The 20,756-nt window shown below is 36.4% G+C and overlaps 1 protein-coding gene across 1 annotated transcript in view; it reads left to right on the top strand.

The window, feature by feature from the left end:
* The window catches only part of LOC140136365 (casein kinase I-like), a 52,956-nt gene extending 35,223 nt beyond the window's left edge, over nt 1-17,733 (top strand). Inside the window, exons 5-7 of the mRNA XM_072158126.1 lie at nt 6,974-7,113; nt 9,883-10,036; nt 16,951-17,733. Of these exons, the coding sequence (XP_072014227.1) occupies nt 6,974-7,113; nt 9,883-10,036; nt 16,951-17,229 (573 nt within the window). The 3' untranslated portion in view covers nt 17,230-17,733. The remainder of the gene's footprint in view (nt 1-6,973; nt 7,114-9,882; nt 10,037-16,950) is intronic.
* Nucleotides 17,734-20,756: the final 3,023 nt, after the last annotated feature.

The raw sequence follows: 20,756 nt of genomic DNA on the forward strand, positions 1-20,756 counted from the left end.
GTTTTAGTATACCTTGATTGTGAGAAGCTGGCATTTTGAAAACTTGACTTTTGACCTCTGTATGACCCCCTTAATGACCCCCTTAATGACCTTAAATGAATTTTAAAATATTTAAAACATGTTAAGGGTGCATGCCACTAAATCCGCGTGTGAAGCGGTTTCCGGTAAAAGTTTATCACGACTATAGTCCCAACTTTGCATAAAAAATGTGCAAAATCGGTACAATATTAACAATTTTAGTGTTGCAAATCGTGTTTTGCTAGAACTTGTGAATGTGATCTCTACTAATTTGAACAGGAAACGCGAACATTTGAGTGATGTTTACGATGATGGCGCATGAACACACGAGGTCAAAACGCGGTTAGCAGTCGGACGTAAACACGGGAAAATCGGGTCTTTTTATATAGCGCTATTTTTAAAAAAAAGTAGACCTAAAATATGGTGTCATTTTCAGATATGTTATGCAGAATTTTGTTCTGATTAAGATGATATCAAATATATATTTCAAAGTAAGACGTAACTCTACTTATAGCCTAAAACGTGACCCCTATTTTGCACGTAAAGTCTATGGAAAGCTATTTTGTGGCATGTACCCTTTAAGGAGCAATTCCATGCGTTTTCGCGCGTCTTTATCTATTTAAAATGCACGCGAAGAAAAGAGGAGGACATCAACAAAGCGCGTTCATGGGCGCCGCCAGGTTTTTCGCTGTATGTGCGTTTGCCGCGAATAGGCCTGCTTTTATTTCCAATTTAATAAAAGTTCCGATTTTGGTAGAAGTTTGAAACCTTTTGATATGAATAAAGAAGAGTTTCAAAATATTGAAAACATTTTTATTGGTGTTTAAATTACAAAGAAGTTTTTCAATTTCATTGTTATTTTTTAACCAATTTTTTTTTCATTTAAACTCAAGTTTTGGCCTTCAATTTTAATAAAATTACATAAAATATTAGATTTAAGATATTTAAGTTTCTAGTTTGCTTTATTTATACCACTGTCCAGTATTTTAAATTGTTATAACATTCAAAGTTTAATTTATATTAATATTTAATTTCAATTAGCCATTCATTACATTTGCTTTTTGGACAAAACGGGTTAAAAGTGACGCTGAAGGGGGGGGGGTAGGCCTACTTGATTGACATTTCTTGTCTTTTTAAATATTCCGCAGGTACTGAGAATGTTTTAATTTTGAAGTTATGCACTTGTAAAAGATGTTTAAAGAACGTTTACTCTTAACATCAATTAATATCTTCATGAAAATAGCAAATCAGCAACCATTGTGCATTCATGTGCATCAAAATGACGAAAAATGGCAATTGTCGGCTATCATGCTTGTGCTTGAAATCGACATCCTGTCTAAAGTATGAAAGAAAATAACCCAACATTTCTTACAATTAATTCAAAATGTAGTGAAAAAGATAACAAAATCATTTTCAAGGCCTAAAACGATGTTTTAGCCTCTTCAAGGGTGCATGCCACTAAATCCAGCGTGTGAAGCGGTTTCCGGTAAAAGTTTATCACGACTATAGTCCCAACTTTGCATAAAAATGTGCAAAATCGGTACAATATTAACAATTTTAGTGTTGCAAATCGTGTTTTGCTAGAACTTGTGAATGTGATCTCTACTAATTTGAACAGGAAACGCGAACATTTGAGTGATGTTTACGATGATGAGCGCATGAACACACGAGGTCAAAACGCGTTAGCAGTCGGACGTAAACACGGGAAAATCGGGTCTTTTATATAGCGCTATTTTTCTCAAAAAGTAGACCTAAAATATGGTGTCATTTTCAGATATGTTATGCAGAATTTTGTTCTGATTAAGATGATATCAAATATATATTTCAAAGTAAGGCGTAACTCGACTTATAGCCTAAAAACGTGACCCCTATTTTGCACGTAAAGTCTATAGAAAGCTATTTTGTGGCATGTACCCTTAAGAATGTCATAAGGATCATTGCATTTGAATTTCAGCTCACTTGAAGCATTTTGAAAACTTGACCTTTGACCCCTTTATTGCCCCTTAATGACCTAAAATGAATTTCAAAATATTTTCAACATGTTTAAAATGTCATGAGGATCATAGCGTTTAAATTTCAGCTCAATCGGAGCATTTTGAGAACCTTGACCTTTGACCCCTTTATGACCCCTTAATGACCTTCAATAAATTTTTTTAATGTTTTAAACATGTTTAGAATGTCACAAGGATCATTGCATTTAAATTTAAGCTCAATCGGAGCATTTTCAGTTAAAATGACCTTTTTTGACCCCTGTGACCCCTGGATGACCTCCGACGTTTAAAAATATGTTTATTATATTCTTTATGTTTTTCTCTTTCATATGACACCACTCATGGGGTCATACCTTCGTGGCATTTAGAGATATGTCCATTTCAGACCAAATGGTTGGTGAGTAAGTAAGTAAGTAAGCAAGTAAGTAAGCAAGTAAGTAAGTAACATACACTCATATAGGCTGAGACCATTTCATGGTTCAGCAAAAATTCAACACACACACAAAATAAAAGATATTTCTGATATTGTATTGAAGAGGGTACTGAATATTTATGTATTTAATACATGTAGCCTATATGTTATGTATACATTACATGTATTATGTTTGAACATTTCAAAGTGGCCATTTTCATAAAAGCAGTGTATTGTAACTATATTACCTGATATAGAAAATGGAACCATAAGAACGACTGTATAGTCATTCAATGTCCAAACTGCATATTTTTCCTGTGATTTAAGCATAGGCCACTACTACTCTCTATGATTTAAGTTACATTTTTAAAGCCATTGCAGCTCAATGTACACACAGTGTTCCTGTGTTTTGTTATGAAAATGGGCACTTAAATATGCACACATTTATAAGTTTAATGTCCGTAGGGATGCTAATTAGGGAAGGGGCTTTATAATTAATTGGGGGATATGAATTTTGGATATGTCTGGGTAAACCTGACTTTGGAATTCCATGCATGCAGTCATGAGTGTATGGACAATTATGCATGCACATCTGTCAGCCTATATTTCTTAACATTTATATATCGTTGGAGATTATTTGAACACAAAGGGGGTACTTGATTTTGGATAGAATAGTAATGTACTATAATTTATGATTATTTCGCTTTATAATTATGGTAAATTTACCAAATTCTGGGAAATTTTCATCAATCTTTAAGACAATGAAGAATCTGTATTTTTTGAAAAAAATTGTGAAAAAAACCCACCCCAACCAAAATTGAAAATTGCCACCCAAAGTTATACCAAAAAGCCTGAAAATGCCCATCCCTGCCACACATCCCCATACCGAGCAGGACTTGAACATAAGGAAATTTTGTCAATATTTATCATTGCCGTATTAATGCCATCATTCATTATATTGGGGGAAAATTATCAGTTTTTCTGTGCTGTGATATAAACGTATATGTGAATTCATTTATTACATGTACAGCCTGTCTCAAAAAAAATTGTGCAAGTGAAGAGCGCCCTCTCTGGCAATTAGAAAATACCGTTGTGACAATGCTTACATCAACGTCAAGGGTGTAGTCTTAGCTCTCAAATGCCGTTTGTTCTGTTCAATTTGCTTGTTTTAATCTCGAGATATGTTTAGTTAAAGACGAAAGGGTAAAATCACAATTGTGCCACTTTTATTAGGGAAGAGGGCTAAAGTTAACATGTAACAGTGATAGCATCATGTTTACCAAGAGTTGTTAAATCAACATATCTCAAAATTGGAACAAGCAAATTGAACAGAACAAACGGCATTTGAGAGCTAAGACTGCGCCCGTGACGTTGATGTAAGCATTATGTCACAACGGTATTTTCTAATTGCCAAAGAGGGCGCTTTTCACTTGCACAATTTTTTTTGAGACAGGCTGTATATGGTGGCCTCTCATTAATTTATTGTAATTCCTTGTAAGTAGATGATGCACATAAATATTTAACTGTCTTCTGTCACCATCTGGACATGTTTGGGTTTATTTATTCAAAGACCTTCAATACACTAAGGTTCTTGATTAGTTTTCTTCTAAAAGTCACACATTATGATTAACGAGTTGACATTGGGGAAAAAAAAGAGATTATGATTTGAACATTAAACTTGCCAGAAAACAATGGAAAACAAAAGAATTTTTCTTTTAAATATTGACTTCTGTATACCAAGTAAGGTATTGGTAAGGTAAATTTGCACAAAATTTGTTGATTTTACCCCCCCCCTCCTGAAATTCACTTTTCCCCCATGCCAGGGGCGGATTTAGAGGGGGGCGCACCTGGCGCACGCCCCCTCTAATTTTTGCAGAGCGGCGTCTGACTTTGTGTATTTTTGCAGTAAGCGACGTCTGACTTTGTGTGGGTGCCGAGCTGACACGGCAGCAGCTGTGGCTCCCCGTATTGAAAATTCCTGGATCCCCCCTGCATGCCCCCCACCCAAAAAAAAATTCCTGGCGCCGCCACTGATTCTACAACACCTGAGAAAGTACAGGTATTTCCCAGCAAATTGTCAACCAAGCATACAAATAGCTTGCTTAAGGGCTCATATTGAAATTCCCTTACACAGGAAGGTGTGCGCCATCCTGCAGCTTTCCTGTGCTAGCCTTCTTTTGTTAAAATCCTGGGCAGGGTGTATCACTGCTGCATATAATCCATCCGCTTTATGACAGAGCTTTCCTGAGGCGCTTGCGCTTAGCGAGGGAATCCTGCCTTCTTTCTGTGTGAAAACGTGGTAGGGTATTTCAATATGAGCCCTAAGTCGAGTGTTGTCCTCGAACTGTGATGGCCCTCCATATCTTCCTGTCTTGCATTGCTGTTACCATGTCAGTAGATTCAAGTCCTGTGTCTTGTCTTAGGATGTCGACAAATGTTAGGGCGGGTCTTCCTTGGTTTCTTTTCCCATGCTTTGGAATCCAGTGCACCAATTTAGATACAGGTTCTGTCTTGCTTCTGTAGCAGTGGCCAGCAAACCATGTCCTTCTTTCCCTGATCTTGTCTGATAACTTTGGGAGGTCACCATACAGCTCTTTGTTTGTCATATGCTGCTTCCAGTGGACATTACGCATTGCCCTCAACAGTCTGGTGTAACAGCCATCCAGCTCCTTTGCCAGTTTGGAAGTGACAAATAGCACATATAAGAAAATTAACAAAATTATTTCATGAAATGTGAATACACATAACATTCTTAAGACGTTCATATAATGTTTGCTATGTATATTTTTAGCTTCTACTTTAAGACTTAATATCTGTTCAGATTCACAATATTCTTATGTTGACATTTTACCTAACTGGATTGATATTAATGTTGATTTGAACATTATATGCATGCCTAAAAAAAGAATGGAAGAGAGGCACTTATCATCAACTTAAATTTAAACATTTGCTTCTTTGAAATTAACAAACATGACATTTGCATCTTTGAAATTGTGCATAATATACTGCACAGTCCAGGTGCGCAGTGCTTGCATTGTTTGATTATAAATATCTGAATTTTTTAATTTGTTGAAAATGTGAGAATCTCTTTTCCATTTAGAATTGCCTACACAAACACATATGTTTTGCATTTTGTTTTTATTTATGGATTTATTGTGATAAAAAATCTGATAATTGAATTGCTTCTCACCAGAAGCTATGAGGGAGGGGGGGGGCTTAGTATGCAGAATTCAGTAGGAATGATCATATCAGAGCAGTGTTCGAATTATGGAAAACTAAATGGTTGTCCCACGGACAACCAGGTAAAAATTTCTGGTTGTCCGTCTAAGTTTTTGGTTGTCCGTACTTGGAACAAAGTTCCCCACAACCACATGTGTACTCATACACGTACAAAGGTGAGTTTTGGCTACAGATTTATGGTTGTCCGGGGGACAACCGAATCAGTATTTTTGGTTGTCCGGCGACTTTTTTAGTTGTCCCGGGCAACCGGACAACCAAAATTTCGAACGCTGTATCAGAGACTAAGGTAATAGAAAAGATTTTTTTTTTTTTTTTTTTGGATTTTTGTTGTTTATGCATTCTGGATTGATTTTTACTGAAAAAAGGCAAGTGAAGAGAGTTAATTTTAAGAAATTTGCAAATTTTTACAGATTTTGGTGATTTTTTAGGATAATTTCAGATTATTTGCCAAAAAAAGAAAAAGAAACAAAAAACAACCACTGGCCAACCCTACTAGACGTTGGTTTTTCTAGCCACAGCAAATAATTTGCTGAAATGATTACACTATTGTTTAATTATTCCTTCAACTACTACATGTAGGCATGTTTTTGATCCTGTTGTTTTGCGGCATGATATTTGCGTTGTGTCTGCCTTTTCTTCCCCGTGCAACACTTTTGAAAGCACGCTTAGTGGTGGTTGTGATTATAAATTAAATTTACTGTAGTGTTGCGCCAGATTTTATCATGTCTTGCTCTGTAGGGCTTTTAAATTTGTTGTATATCTTGTAGTTACGTTTTCACTGTTTGTAAAGCGCATTGAGAAACTGTATTGCTTGTAACCCGCTCAATAAATGTCTTATTATTATTATTAAGAAAGCTCTGTCTGCCTGTTGAAAAGGGTTTTTGTTGTTGTCCAAGCTGGGTAAGATCAATGAAGTCCTATGAATGAAACTAGTTCCTTAGGGAGGGAGTGAGTTTCAAATGTCAATTACATGTCTCCAACATACTAAAACATCAATAGTATTTTGATGAAGAAAAGAAAGTCCAATGACAACAAATTTAGCTCATCCACAGTGTTTTTCTGGCCTTCTCAAATGATGGCATATTATACAGCCGAAGCTGTGTTTTCTAAATATATATTCTGTGTATATGATTGATAGATTAAAAGAAATATCAATGATAATTTGATTACATTTTGATCCGTACCATTCTGAAGCCTGATTCAAAAATTTTGAGCCTTTGTTTCGATTGTACTTTATTTACTAATGAATTTTGCTTTAACTTTGTAGCTTATTTATAAATGTGTGGTTTCTTTATCATTTCTTCTTCTTCAGGTATTCATTATTGATTTTGGTCTTGCCAAGAAGTTCCGTGATAATAGAACGAGACACCATATACCGTACAGAGAAGATAAGAATCTTACGGGTACAGCCAGATATGCTAGCATCAATGCACATTTGGGAATTGAACAAAGGTAGGCATATGTGTCCATCCATATCAAAAGGATGCACTTGTCGGCTGCTACATGTGTCTCATTTCACATAATAGCTAGAAATAAATACCAGATTCATCTCAAGTGGAGGTCACTTCAAATCATCCCCAAGTGACATGGTTAAGGAATGTTCTATGTATTCCTAAACCATGTGACTTGGGGATAATTTGAAGTGACCTGCACTTGAAATGAGTCTGGTATTTATTCCTAGCTATTATGTGAAATGAGACACATGTAGCAGCCGACAAGTGCATCCTTTTGATATGGATGGACACATATCCTTATAATTATATCTAAAGCAAAGAGATTTCACTTAAGAGTGCAGACTCTGATAAATGTTGATGCTCTTAAGTCGGTCCCGATGCTTAACAATCCAATATGGTGTATTTACTATATGTATCATTATGCATGGGACTATTCCGAGTCTGGCCTCATAAAAACCTAATCTCTTTGTTATATACATGTAAAGCAAGCGCAGGTCTGTGACCCTCAACAGGTTCTAAACTGTAGTGCTATAATAGGCCAGCCCATGGTCTGAACCTATGTGTATGGGATACTTGCTATTGGATATAGTATACTGTATACTTGTGCCTGGATATGTTGTACTTGTGCCTTGTGCCATACATGTAGATAGAGTCCTGAGATAAACTGGATTGCATATTTTCTTGTTGCAGAAAAACAATGAATTACAAAAGCATTCAAACACTTTTTTGATTGTATCTCAGAATCTCACAAACAGTTGCAACATGTGCTTTTACCCATCATAATTCCAAACTCATCATAGCTGTAACATAAATTCTATAATGAAGAGTTACATGATACGTTTGGATTTGCCATGGGTCAAGGAGTTACAATGCATCTCAACTGCTAGTGAAATTGGCACCCCTGGTCAGAGGGGGTACTCAAGTTTGGATTGGGTAGGGGTGTGCTGCTGAGAAATGTAAAGTAGCTCATCATATACTAATTTTGCTTGATATACCAAAATTTAAATTTTACGGCAAAATGTAATAACTTTTTCCAAAATTTCCGGACATCGTTCGAAAATTAGGGCTACAGTCAGGCAAAAAAATTTGGAGAAAAATGTGAAAAAATAACGCTTCCATTTATCAAATTTGGCCTAGAAAAGGGAGTTATTGATATACCAAAAGGCCAAAAATGCGAAAAAATGTTTGCAACACATCCCTGTGGGCATTTGTACTGAGTACCCCCTAGGCCTTAGCCACTTATACTAGTACTGTTTATAGTCGAAATTCTTCATCAAGGAAAATGGAGACAATGTTGTTTTTGTTTCCTGCTTGTCTGTCAGTCTGTTTGTCTGTCCAAGCTTGTGAGCATGATTTCTCAGTACTGGTAAAGTGTATACATGTAATAGTGATGCAGCTTGGTGAAGGGGTGACAATTTTCAGTCTTCCAATCAGGGTTTACTTTTACGCACAAATCACGCATTCACACACTTTGCAGACTCCTTCAAATCCAAAGGCCAACACGTACAAAATCTTGAAAACGTACACATTCAAATATTGCATGATTTGAATATAGAAACACCCGATATTGTGCATTTATTCTCGTCTTTTGAGCATCAGCGTAAGCCGGCAGCATTTACAATACATTTACATTTATTATAGCGGACCCGAACTTTGCTTTATATATCGGAGATGATATTCTTTGGATAACCTTTGACCTCTGCACGCTCATTTCCCAGTCCCAGTTCGGGTAAAGCGTATTGGCATCAACGTGTTGTCCAATAAACAAATATAGGTGCAATTTATTTAGTTATCCATCATGCATTGAAAGCTGAGACAGACATGGGTGTTGAAAATATAATGGCACTTTTTCGGTTTCTGAAAAAAAAAAAAAAAGCTTCATATTGAATTTGTATAGTTAAATGGCTTCAAATGGCAGGCTTTGTTATTTCAAAAGAAGTAAACAAATCAGTGATAGATGAGTTGTTTATGTTCAAATGGAAATATAAGGGTCTTCGGGTGACAAATCGAATGGAAAAATAAGTGTCTTTGGGTGACAGACCATGTACTCGTAACAAAATATGGGGTTTTTGGGTGAAAGCAATACTAAAAAAGGGTCTTGACAGCGCTCCAATAACACACACATTGTTAAAAATGTCTTCAAAAATAAAAATATCCTTTGGGCAATGTTGTGGACCCCTTCAGAGGAAAAATTCACAATTGAAAGGGTCCAAAAAATTGAAAATGCCCCTTCGGCAAAATGCTTAAAGAAAACCCTGCTTCCAATTCCAGTTATGAGCTGATTTACTATGGTACTCCAAATTCATTTTCTTCATTGTTTCAATACAATGTTCTCAACTAACTAAAGCATGGTTTTCTATACACATGTAATGTTACATGTTGATGGCTTTTACATCAAATTAAAACTGATAAAAGGTTACTTGCCATGAAGGTGCGCAAATCTGGGAATTGACTTGACAACATTGTCCTCATTCTTCTTGATAAAGTCACACTTACAGTTGAGAACAGGGCCGTAGCAAGCGGGCGGCCAAGGATGCCATGGCCGCCCCACTTTTTGAGAAAGTTGTTATGTTTTTCTTTATATCTTTATTTCAATATGGGCATAGATTTGTAATTTGGCTGCCCCATATTTGTGATGGCCGCCCCACATTTTTCGACCTTGCTACGGCCCTGGTTGAGAAGCATGGCTTTTTGTAAACGTAAGTGTTATTTACATTGTATAGCACCATTTATAATGTACTTATATATTTTTTTCTTTGCTGTGCAGTCGCCGTGATGATATGGAATCCCTAGGATATGTGTTGATGTATTTCAACAGGACAAGTCTACCATGGCAGGGTCTAAGAGCAGCCACAAAGAGGCAAAAATATGAAAAGATTAGTGAAAAGAAAATGTCCACACCACCAGAGGTCCTCTGCAAGGTGAGTTCTCTAGATTGGCTTTTTTTCCAGGACTCTTTACAACTCTGCTAGACAGGAAATCTTGTGTGTGCTGGTTCGATCCCCTCTGGTTCTGATTTTTTCATTCTCTCAATGTCTTGTTTTTCATTTAACCTAACCCATCAAAATAACTCTGATAGCAATTACTGCTGTTGTTTTGATGTGTTGTCAATTGAACCAAAAACAACCCCCATAAGTAAAAATTATCTGTCATTTTTTTAATCTTGATTGCCATCTACAGACATTATAAAATCTGTATATTTTCAATTTTATTTTGGTACTTATAAATTTACATTCTGTATATGGCTCCCACCTTCAACATATGATGAGCTCTTCAATATATATTGTAACAGAGTGAGTGATGATTAACATAGATCTGGCTTGTGTTACAGTTTCGGAAATGTAACACCACAAAATTTCTAATCAAACTACTTCCGTGCTTATTGGGGCTATACAATTACATGGGCGTATTTGTTGTGCGGTCATTTGTGTATTGATGTATTGGGCCGTTTCGTTTGAAATCTGCCATACTCCTGTGGAAGGTTTAAGGAAAAGGTGCTACAGAGGGAGTATGTTTTTCAAATGTAATTGGCTAGGGTAAATTATTTTGAAACCCATACACCCCCTGTATTATGGATTCACATGGATCTGCCACAACTGGAAAGAGTATTTCAAATGGATGTACCCCAATTGTCTAAATTGTCTATTCTATTCTACTCAGTGGCGAAAATTTAGAAAATCCCATAGGAAAATTGCTGAAAAATGGCTTGTTCCCCCAATCAGACCCAGTGCCCCCCCCCGCCCCAATCATGGTCGGTACCCCCAATATTATGACCCATGTTACGCCACTGATTCTACTCCCTCTTATAGCTAAATCTTACACAGGGGAGTGCAGATTTCAAGTGGATTTGCCCATGGTGCATCAATTTATCAAGTATGTGCGAGAGCTGAGACCTGCATATAATTGCAAAGTAGCCAGATTAGTTTCAGAGAAATGGTGATTGTTGCTTGCATATTTAAGCTCTAAATATACATTGTGCACTCTATCTTGTTTGTTTGTTTAAAATACAATTTATTTTGATTTATTACCCTTGTGTAACCAACAAAAACCTTATTAACATATCATGCCAAAATAGCATCTTCAAGAAAGTCGCAAAATGCAATGAGTAAATTTGATAAAATGATATTGATAAAATTTGATAAGATTCTATGAAACTTGACAATGGCAACTATGTTGTCAGTATGGCAAAAGTCTTTCAAAAGTGTTTGTTTGTTTGTTTGTTTTATTCGGCATCAGCAGATATATACACTGCAATTAGAAAAAGACAAGAATACCAATATCAGTGCCTCTGATTGGCTAATTGCATGACATACTCATCTAAGTAACCAATCAAATAGAGCTTTTAATCTCTTACTACATTCAATCTGATCCCCTTCAGTCCTACTGACCATTTTTACCATATCTCGGATTGGATCAACAGATGATATAACACTCTTCGTGATCTTTGTTTCAAAATAGGTCTTAAAGGCCATGGGATTAATGGCAAAAAGCACTTCCTGTAGAGCTGTGATTTTGTGGAAAACAAACAATATTTTTGGTCACAATAATATAAATTCATATTGGTCACAGCGTGTATGACGTTGTTATGCGCAGCCTGTACTGTGACCGAATGTGTGGTACGGTAGCCCCCACATCTGTATCAAGTGGACACATACTCAAGTACTCGTTGCTAGGTGATGGTATAAGAACACATTGGATAAAATCAAATCAAGAGTAAACTTATATACAAACAAAACAGATTCTCTTTTTCTAGTGGGGTGTATGATAACATAGCTGTATAAATTACTCTTGATTTCACGGTGTATAAACTATTTCCCTGGATAAATCTTTCATCATTTGCTCAGGCTTATTATGTATCAGGTGTCAAAATGTGGTTTCACATACATCAAACAAGCATTAAATCACTATGCGACCCATTCCCACAAAGCCCTGGACATATTGGCAGGCCTGTCTTTCGATATAAAACCCTTTGAAAGATACATACCCAGTGTCCCACAGATGCATACCCAGTGTCCCCCAGAAAAGGTTACAAATGAACTGCATTTTGGGATGGTACAACAGAACGATGTCAATTTTTCATGTTATTCATTCATGCTTCATGTAAGTCTCTGCTAAGTTTCAATTTTGTATCTTAAAAATAACTTACGGGGTACTAGTAGAAGGCACATGTTATGAAAAGGAAAGTGATGTAATTTTTTAACATTAAATAAGACTATTTAAAAAATGTAAAAATCTATGTTTTTGGATGCCTGGTACCATAAAAATTGGTCAAATATGTGAAATTTGAGAGGCTAGTATTTTATGAAAATGAGGATTTAAACCGAAGTTTTTTTTTATTGCATCATCGCATCTCGTGGAGTGCATGCACCTCCAGTGGTTTTGATAGCGAGCCCTAGTGAGATTCGGATCGGTTTGGGTTAATCAGTAATTGTCTTAGGACATTTGTTAATCTCCATTTATTGTTCAAATTCAAAATGTTAATCTCCATCCATTCATTCATTCATTCATTCTTTATAACAATCTCGGAATTACCAAATAACCCATTTGACACATTTTTAAATAATACAAAACAAATGTGGAGTCATTTTAAAGCTAATAAAAAAAAGTTAATTTTGGACAGATTCTAAGTTTTGTGGGAATGGATCACAGCAAGCCACAAAGTAATTTGCAAAGTAGATGAGCATAGACTGTGTATATATTACAAAGGAGAAATTGTAAAGCAAGTGATGTCACTTGAGAGGTAGTGGCTTTGATGGCCAAATTTTGGGGATAAATCTGTCTTCTAATTTGATCAATCTAGATCACTACTCTTCCCTGTTAAACTTTTGCACTTCTAAGAGATATGTGAAAATGGTACTTTGAACATAGATTACAGCCCATAGGCCACATGTGGCCCTTCACGATTCCCAGGCAATGCGGCAGGCGAGGCATTTTATTATATATTCATAACCTCATTAATAAACGTGATGCGTGTGATCCAATCATATTTTATTATTTGTGAAAACGCAAACGCAAATTGAGGTAATTAATATCTCACAATTGACCGCAAAATGCGTAATTGTTCCAATGTCGCACACAATTGACCTCCGCGTGCGCCGTATTTTTAAGTCCAACAAACTGCGCGCCGCTGGCTGCCGTATTTGGATTATGCGCTACCATATTTGCACAGATTCTGATACGCACTTTGTTATTGGTCTTCTTGTTTTAGCCTGATCGATTTTGGGAAAGGGAAGATGTAAAATTTTTTTTATTTTTACAAACTTTTGAGGAAAATTTTGTTATTTTTTGTAAAGTTAAAAGATCAAAGTGACGGTTATGAATGAGGTTAATAACTTTGCATCGGTAATTTGTCGGGCATTGTGAAAAATCTAAACATTTTGCTTTGGACCTCGCAATATCCCTCGGGGCTACGGATATTTCTCGGTTCCAAAGGCAAAATGTTTAGATTTTACACAATGCCCTCCAAATAACCGATGCACAGTTATTAACCTCTAAACAAGATTATTATATAACAAGAACTGTCTTTAAAAAAAGACAATGCCATGGATGAAGATCATGTTTCATAATTTACTTGGTACTAATAAGTACTTGGAATGCCAGTAATTTTTTTTTTTGCATGCAGAATAAAACCAGCTGGGAAATTCATACTTGTAACAAAAGGCTCAAAAAGGGTGATCATGTCCACCAAGTTTTATAACAATCCAATAATCTATTATCAGTATCAGTAACTTTGATGGTTTGATGCTTAATTTTGATTACATGCACAACGTTTTATGACAATCCGACAATCGATGCTCAGTTAACCTCAAATGACCTTGACACGGCTTTGAATTTTTTGACAATCCAATAATGTATATTACTAGATTCGCGGTTCTCGGGTTTGGTGGTTCTCGTGATAAGAATATTGCACCCTGGAAATATTCATATTCTGCTGTAATAAGCCTCTGCACATGTGCCGTATTGAAATATGTGTTGAAAATAGGCCTATTGATCCGATGAGATGCACCTGCAGTCCCCTGCACAATTACCCACACTGTAATGCTTTCCGATGCTCGCATTGTGCCCGTCGGTACTCTGCGCACTACGCGCATGCGATGCACACCGCAAGCACATGTTAGCGAGCCGTGTGATAGCGCATGGACAGAGGGAACGGACGGACACGCCATGATTAGTATTATGGTACTCAGTCAACCTCAGATGACCTTTAACAATTTTGTCACTAAATTATGATCGCATCTACCAAGTTTCACGACAATCTGGCAATCTATAATTCATTCACCTCAGGTGACCTTGACCTGACCTGCGCTTACATCCATCATGTTCATTACAATCCAACTCCTACAAGTTCCTAATTTTCGAATTCAAAACTTCTATATTACGAATGTTATACTATATACTGCAGTTTTTCAGTTAAGGTTATTAATTATTTTAAACTGTTGTGATTTGGTAGTTCACCTTCACAGCATCTTATGAATGGTAGTGAGCTTTGGCAAAAACTTTATAGCGAGTGTGTAGAAGAATTAAAATATCACAGATATACTTTTATAGGTGCTGCGGTTCTTGAGTTACGTTGTAAAGAGGGCTGAAACAACAACACTTTTGTAAAACATACATAACTCATTAACAACAATAAATTAAGCAAGTTTGCAAAGTATACGATTTGCAGAATGAACTTTTGCAAAACATCAAGGTATTATTTTTATGCCTCCACCGCGAGGCATACTGTTTTTGCAATTTCCGTGCTTCCGTCCGGATGCTGTATCTTGGGCATGGATGGGCGGATTGACTTCAGATTTTCAGGATAGGTGGGTCATGGTCAAAAACTCTGGATACTTTTTTTGGGTGAGGTTCAAGGTCATATACTGAGGTCAAAGGTCATTTGAGGTCAAATTACTAAAAACTGTCGTATGTGCTTCCGTCCGGATGCTGTATCTCGGGCATGGATGGGCGGATTGACTTCAGATTTTCAGGATATGTGGGTCATGGTCAAAAACTCTGGATACTTTTTTTGGGTGAGGTTCAAGGTCATATACTGAGGTCAAAGGTCATTTGAGGTCAAATTACTAAAAACTGTCGTATGGGCATGAAACTTGGTGAATACAGTCAACATTTAAAGCCAAATTTTTGGAAGGTCATTTTGGGGTCATCCAGGGTCACCCAAGGGTCATCTAAGGTCAAATTACTAAATATTGTCCTATGGGCATGAAACTTGGTGGGTACAATCAATATTTAGAGTCAATTTTTTGGAAGGTCATGTTGGGGTCATGCAGGGGTCATCTAAGGTCAAATTGATAAAATTGGTCGTATGGGCATGAACTTGGTAGGTACAGTCAACATTTAGAGCCAAATTTTTGGAAGGTCATTTCGGGGTCATCTGAGGTCACCCAGGGGGCATCTACGGTCAAATAAATAAAATTGATCGTATGGGCATGAAACTTGGTGGGTACAGTCAACATTTGGAGCCAAATTTTTGGAAGGTCATTTCAGGGTCATCCAAGGTCACCCAGGGGTCATCTGAGTTCAAATTACTAAAAATTGTCATATGGGCATGAAACTTGGTAGGTACATTCAACATTTAGAGCCAAATTTGTGGATGGTCATTTCGGGGTCACCCAGGGGTCATCTAAGGCAAATTAATAAAATTGGTCGTATGGGTATGAAACTTGGTGGATACAGTCAACATTTAGAGCCAAATTTTTGGCATGTCATTTTGGGGTCATCCAGGGTCACCCAAGGGTCATCTGAGGTCAAATTACTAAAAATGGATTTGTACACATTTAAATCGCCCCATGGTGGAGGCATCCCATTCGACGCTTTGCGTCGAAAACCGCGACGTTTTTAGTTCAATAATATATTGATCTAGATAATGAAAATAGATTTTTAGGTTGCTTCGACCAACAATACCTCGTCTACCCTTAAATGGCTAAAACTGGTAAAAAATATGGCTCCTGCCATCCCTTAAATGCATGACATTTTATTTAAAACATAATTCGCATTGTATAGTTTACTTTTAGTTACAGCACATTATAAACATCATTCCAATCTTGTATTTTCTGAATGTATTGATTGTTAGGACTATGATACTTTCGCAAATTTATTGTGCAATAGTAGAGTGTTAATATCTCACACTAGAACTTTATTTGTGAATAGATTTTCATCGCTGATATATATTAATATATTAATTATTTCATTTATAGTAGTTTTCTTTAGTTTTCATCCATAAATATTCACAAGAGTATTATCTGTTTACAAATGAAGCATTCATGCTCAAATTCAATTAGTCACCCCACGCACGCAATGCAGTTCAGTACTACCCACTGCAGAGTGCCTTTACATAAACATTGTGACCTTGCTTATGTTTTACATTGTTGCAGTCTAAAACAGGTAGTTTGCACTAGTACTAGTAGTACTGTCAATTATAAAGTTCTTTCTTTCCTTTCTTGCTTTTTGGTGCCTTTCTTTCTTTCTTTCTTTCTTTCTTTCTTTCTTTCTTTCTTTCTTTCCTTCCTTCCTTCCTTCCTTTCTTTCTTTCTTTCTTTCTTTCTTTCTTTCTTTCTTTCTTTCTTTCTTTCTTTCTTTCTTTCTTTCTTTCTTTCTTTCTTTCTTTCTTTCTTTTTCTTTCTTTCTTTCTTTCTTTCTTTCTTTCTTTCTTTCTTTCTTTCTTTCTTTCTTCCTTCCTTCCTTCCTTACTTCCTTCCTTCCTTCCTTCCTTCCTTCCTTCCTTCCTTCCTTCCTCGATTATCTTTTTTTCTCTCTTTCTCTTTGTTTTCTTTGATTCTTTTTCCCAACATGAACCTTAATTCATCTTTTTGTTTCTTGTTCATTTTATGTCCAGGGTCATCCAGCCGAATTTGCCATGTACCTTAACTACTGTCGCAGTCTAAGATTTGAAGAGGCGCCCGACTATATGTACCTGAGACAGCTTTTTCGTATCTTAATCCGCACACTACAGCACCAATACGACTACTCGTTTGATTGGACACTACTCAAACAGAAAGCAGCTGGGGGCGGGGGGCAAGCCCCACCACATATGAGCGGGGGTAGCATGGCACAGGTGGGGTCTAGTAACCCCCATCACCGGCAGTCGGACAGTAAAGGCAAAAGCAAACATTGATGCTGATCGAACTGCGAAATAGTGGCAGATTATATCAAATGCCTCTTGATGTGTTATAGATTGAATCGGAAGTGATGGAAAAAAATGGCCTGTCTGCAGGGAAAAGGTGTTTTGTTTATGGATTGATTTGGAAGGAAATTGAATGCTGCTGGTGATTTTTAAACTGTCCAATTTGAGAGTCATTGAAAGAGAGCTGTGTTAGCCTGAAGGTTATAATTGCTAAATTACCAATGAAAATATTTCATGATTGTTAAGTCATTATATGTGATGTGATCAAGCAAAATCAGTCTGAAGTCGGACATATTCAGTTTTCAGTTTCTTATACACCAATCCGAGAAGCGTTTACTGTATTTGGCCCGGGGTATTTATTTGGCCCTCTGTTGACGGCAACACAGATGTACCAGAGCGGGAGATTTAATTCATAATACAATACTCATGATTGTGTATTGAATATCACTGTTGTATACAATTCCTGTATAGCACACAATAAATAATGGATGGAACCCTCAATTTTACACCGGGGACACCGCAGTAATAGCGAAGTTGGATAGGTGTATAGGATTGTAAACAGCATTTGCAAAGCTACATTTTACAGAAAACCCCATTGAATTTGGACAACCGGTTCAAAAGATGTGAGCAGTGAGTTTCCAAAACAATAGGAAACAAAAGGAAATACTTCCTTTATTCGGCTATATCTCAAAATCAATATTTCCAACTTCGGACTATTTTTGCTTGATCACATCACATATGGCCATGCGTTTTGAGTTGGGCCGGTAATGCGTTACATGTTTTCGCGAGATGAATATTGCATGTTTTTTCGTTTAGATATGAATATCTTTCACATATTATACCCAACATATATAAAAGCATACATTTTCTTGCTGCAAATGAACCAAGGAATCCAAAAATGCACTTTAAAATGACACAGGGTGTAACACTAAAGAGTTATGAAACTGAAAATACCAAATATTTTAGGGGAAAAAATGTAAAACTTGACAAATTAAAAAAAAAAGTTAGCTTCACTCCACATATTTAAAAGTTCCATATTTGAATTCCTCTCAGTCAGAGCTTTAAATACATATATAACATCATAGGGTTCAATAAAATTAAAATGATTTTGCGCCAGCCTCTTTCAAGGCATATTTTCCCATTGACTTCAATGTGTAACCTGAACGGAAAATAAAAATGCAAAATTGCTTCTCAAAGCAAATTAAATTACCTGGAATATGATTGTATGGTGTTATAGTATGCAGTTTAAAGTGAATTGTAAAAATGTGAAAAAAGAAATGGACCTCTAGCATTGTATGACCCCTGGGGGTCACTTTTATTAAATTTGCTCCTCCTGATCCTCCTCCTCCTGATCCTCCTCCACCCCGCACATTATCCTAATTAGATGCAAATTATTCAAATGTTAATAACTTTTTACAACTTTTTAAGGTTTACTGTATTGGTCTCATCACAAGCTTTGATTTGGCACCAAATTTAACTACATAGGCTGCATATTAACTGAGAAAATTAAAAAGATGTACCCCGAAATGTCGCGCGCATGTAACATCTCCACCTATTTACTGGCCCAACTCAAAACGCATGGCCATATATAAATCTATTATTGTCTGTTTGTAATTGTAATGCCTTGTGATCATGTTGATTCTGGAAGTAAAAAAAAAAAAGTCACAACAAATGAAGCTCAAACAGTAGATTTTCAAGATCACAAATTTTTCTATCCTTGTAAATTCAATGGAATCAGAAACTAATTAATTAGGTTGTCTCAGATTGAATGAACACAACATGACAAACACCTGTGTTCCCATTACTCAACCATGACAATGTGCCCATAGGGAGGTTATGGGAGGTAGCATGCATGTGGAATTATGCATGTGTCTAAAATGGCACACTGTGTTCATTCAAAAATCATTCAGCTTCACTCACAGAAATAAATATAGGAGAATGCAGTCCTGTTGCCATCTTTGTTTAGGCATGCAGGAGAATTTTTGTGGTATTCATGTTTTGCTTGGACTACATTGGAGTAATTGTTGCTTTTCTGTGACATTGGGCTATTCCATTTAAAATCCCCACTACCTCTGTCAAAGATTTTGGAAATATCTTCAACAGGGGGAGTATGAATTTCAAATGGAATGAATACATTGGCAGCTCTTATTTGAACCCCCCCTGTGGAATCTTTCTCAGAGGGTGTATCAAATTCAAATGGAGCTGCCTAATGTGGTCATTCCTTCTGTCACATATATCTCCAAAATCTTCCACAGGCGTAGTGTGGATTTTAAATGGAATAGTCCATTCACAGACTTGGCCTAATTTGCCAGTGCTTCATAGTGTGATTAAGTTACTGTCAAATAGGCCTGTTATCGACTGTCGTATGTGTCATATTATCGTTAGAGATTCGACATGTGTCGATTGTCGTATTTTTTTCCCTGACGAAGTGTTGAATTAGAAATCATGTGTCGATAACATGCCTAGTAAAATTTGATCCATATGTGAGAGGAAACATAGAATTGGTTCTGTGTACGGAACCAATTCAAGGACATGAATACCCCTCCCCTATATTCCTCCATGGTTAACAATGCCGCTGGTACAGGGAGTCTGGAAGTGATGCTATATTATAGAATGGTAATGGTTAGTATATAGCCCAGTATATGGTACTTTTCATCAGAATCCAAATCAATGCATAAATATTACACCAATTTGGAGGCAATTTTCACCTGTAAGGGCAGGGCATCTGTTGCATGGAAAAGAATGAAAAATGTGATTTGTCTCAAGAATGGAGCATGGATATGAGGGAAGGTTCCAGATCAACATCTCTTAATGTCAGTTTACTGAGAATCAAATGGAAATATCTGCTGTAATTTGATGGTAGTCCTTGGTGACCATGGCAACAGTTCTCAACTTACTTCTATCAATAATTAATTCTAAATATGGAGAAAGCTGTAACTTTGTTTATACATTTACTTATATTTACAGTTTTTTCCCCTGAATATTGGTCATTTGTGAGATTGTATTCTTAAAGCCTTAATATACAATTTCGGTCTAATTTGGATTTTTTCAAATTAAATATTATTAGTAACAACTGCCAGGAATGTTCTCTGGTTATTTTAAGCCAAAATAATGAGGGAAAATGAAAAAAAACTCACTTACTATCTTTGCCGCTTAACTGTGGTGTTCTATGGCAGATTTAAAGTCATAATTATGAGTATGACTTTAATTCAAACTTGCTCTGTTGTCCTAAAAACTCAATGAATTTGGCTGAATCCAGTTGGGTGTAAGTTGGGACATGTGTAAACATTATAGACTAATTTTTAAAGATTGTACATTATATGGCTTTAAGCATCATTACCGAACATGTTCATCAGGACTGTTATTGAAAATAGAGACAAATTTCCTAGTTCTAGTCCAATTAAAACAGCACTTACTGTGGACGTTTCAAAATCTTTCAGATTTCTTTATCAACACTGATGTTGTTGTGAGGACCTTCTGTATACAAAGAAGAAACCAACTGGCAACCGCGTTGCTAA

Source organism: Amphiura filiformis, chromosome 1, assembly GCF_039555335.1.
Source record: "Amphiura filiformis chromosome 1, Afil_fr2py, whole genome shotgun sequence".
In the NCBI taxonomy this organism is placed as follows: Eukaryota; Metazoa; Echinodermata; class Ophiuroidea; order Amphilepidida; family Amphiuridae; genus Amphiura; species Amphiura filiformis.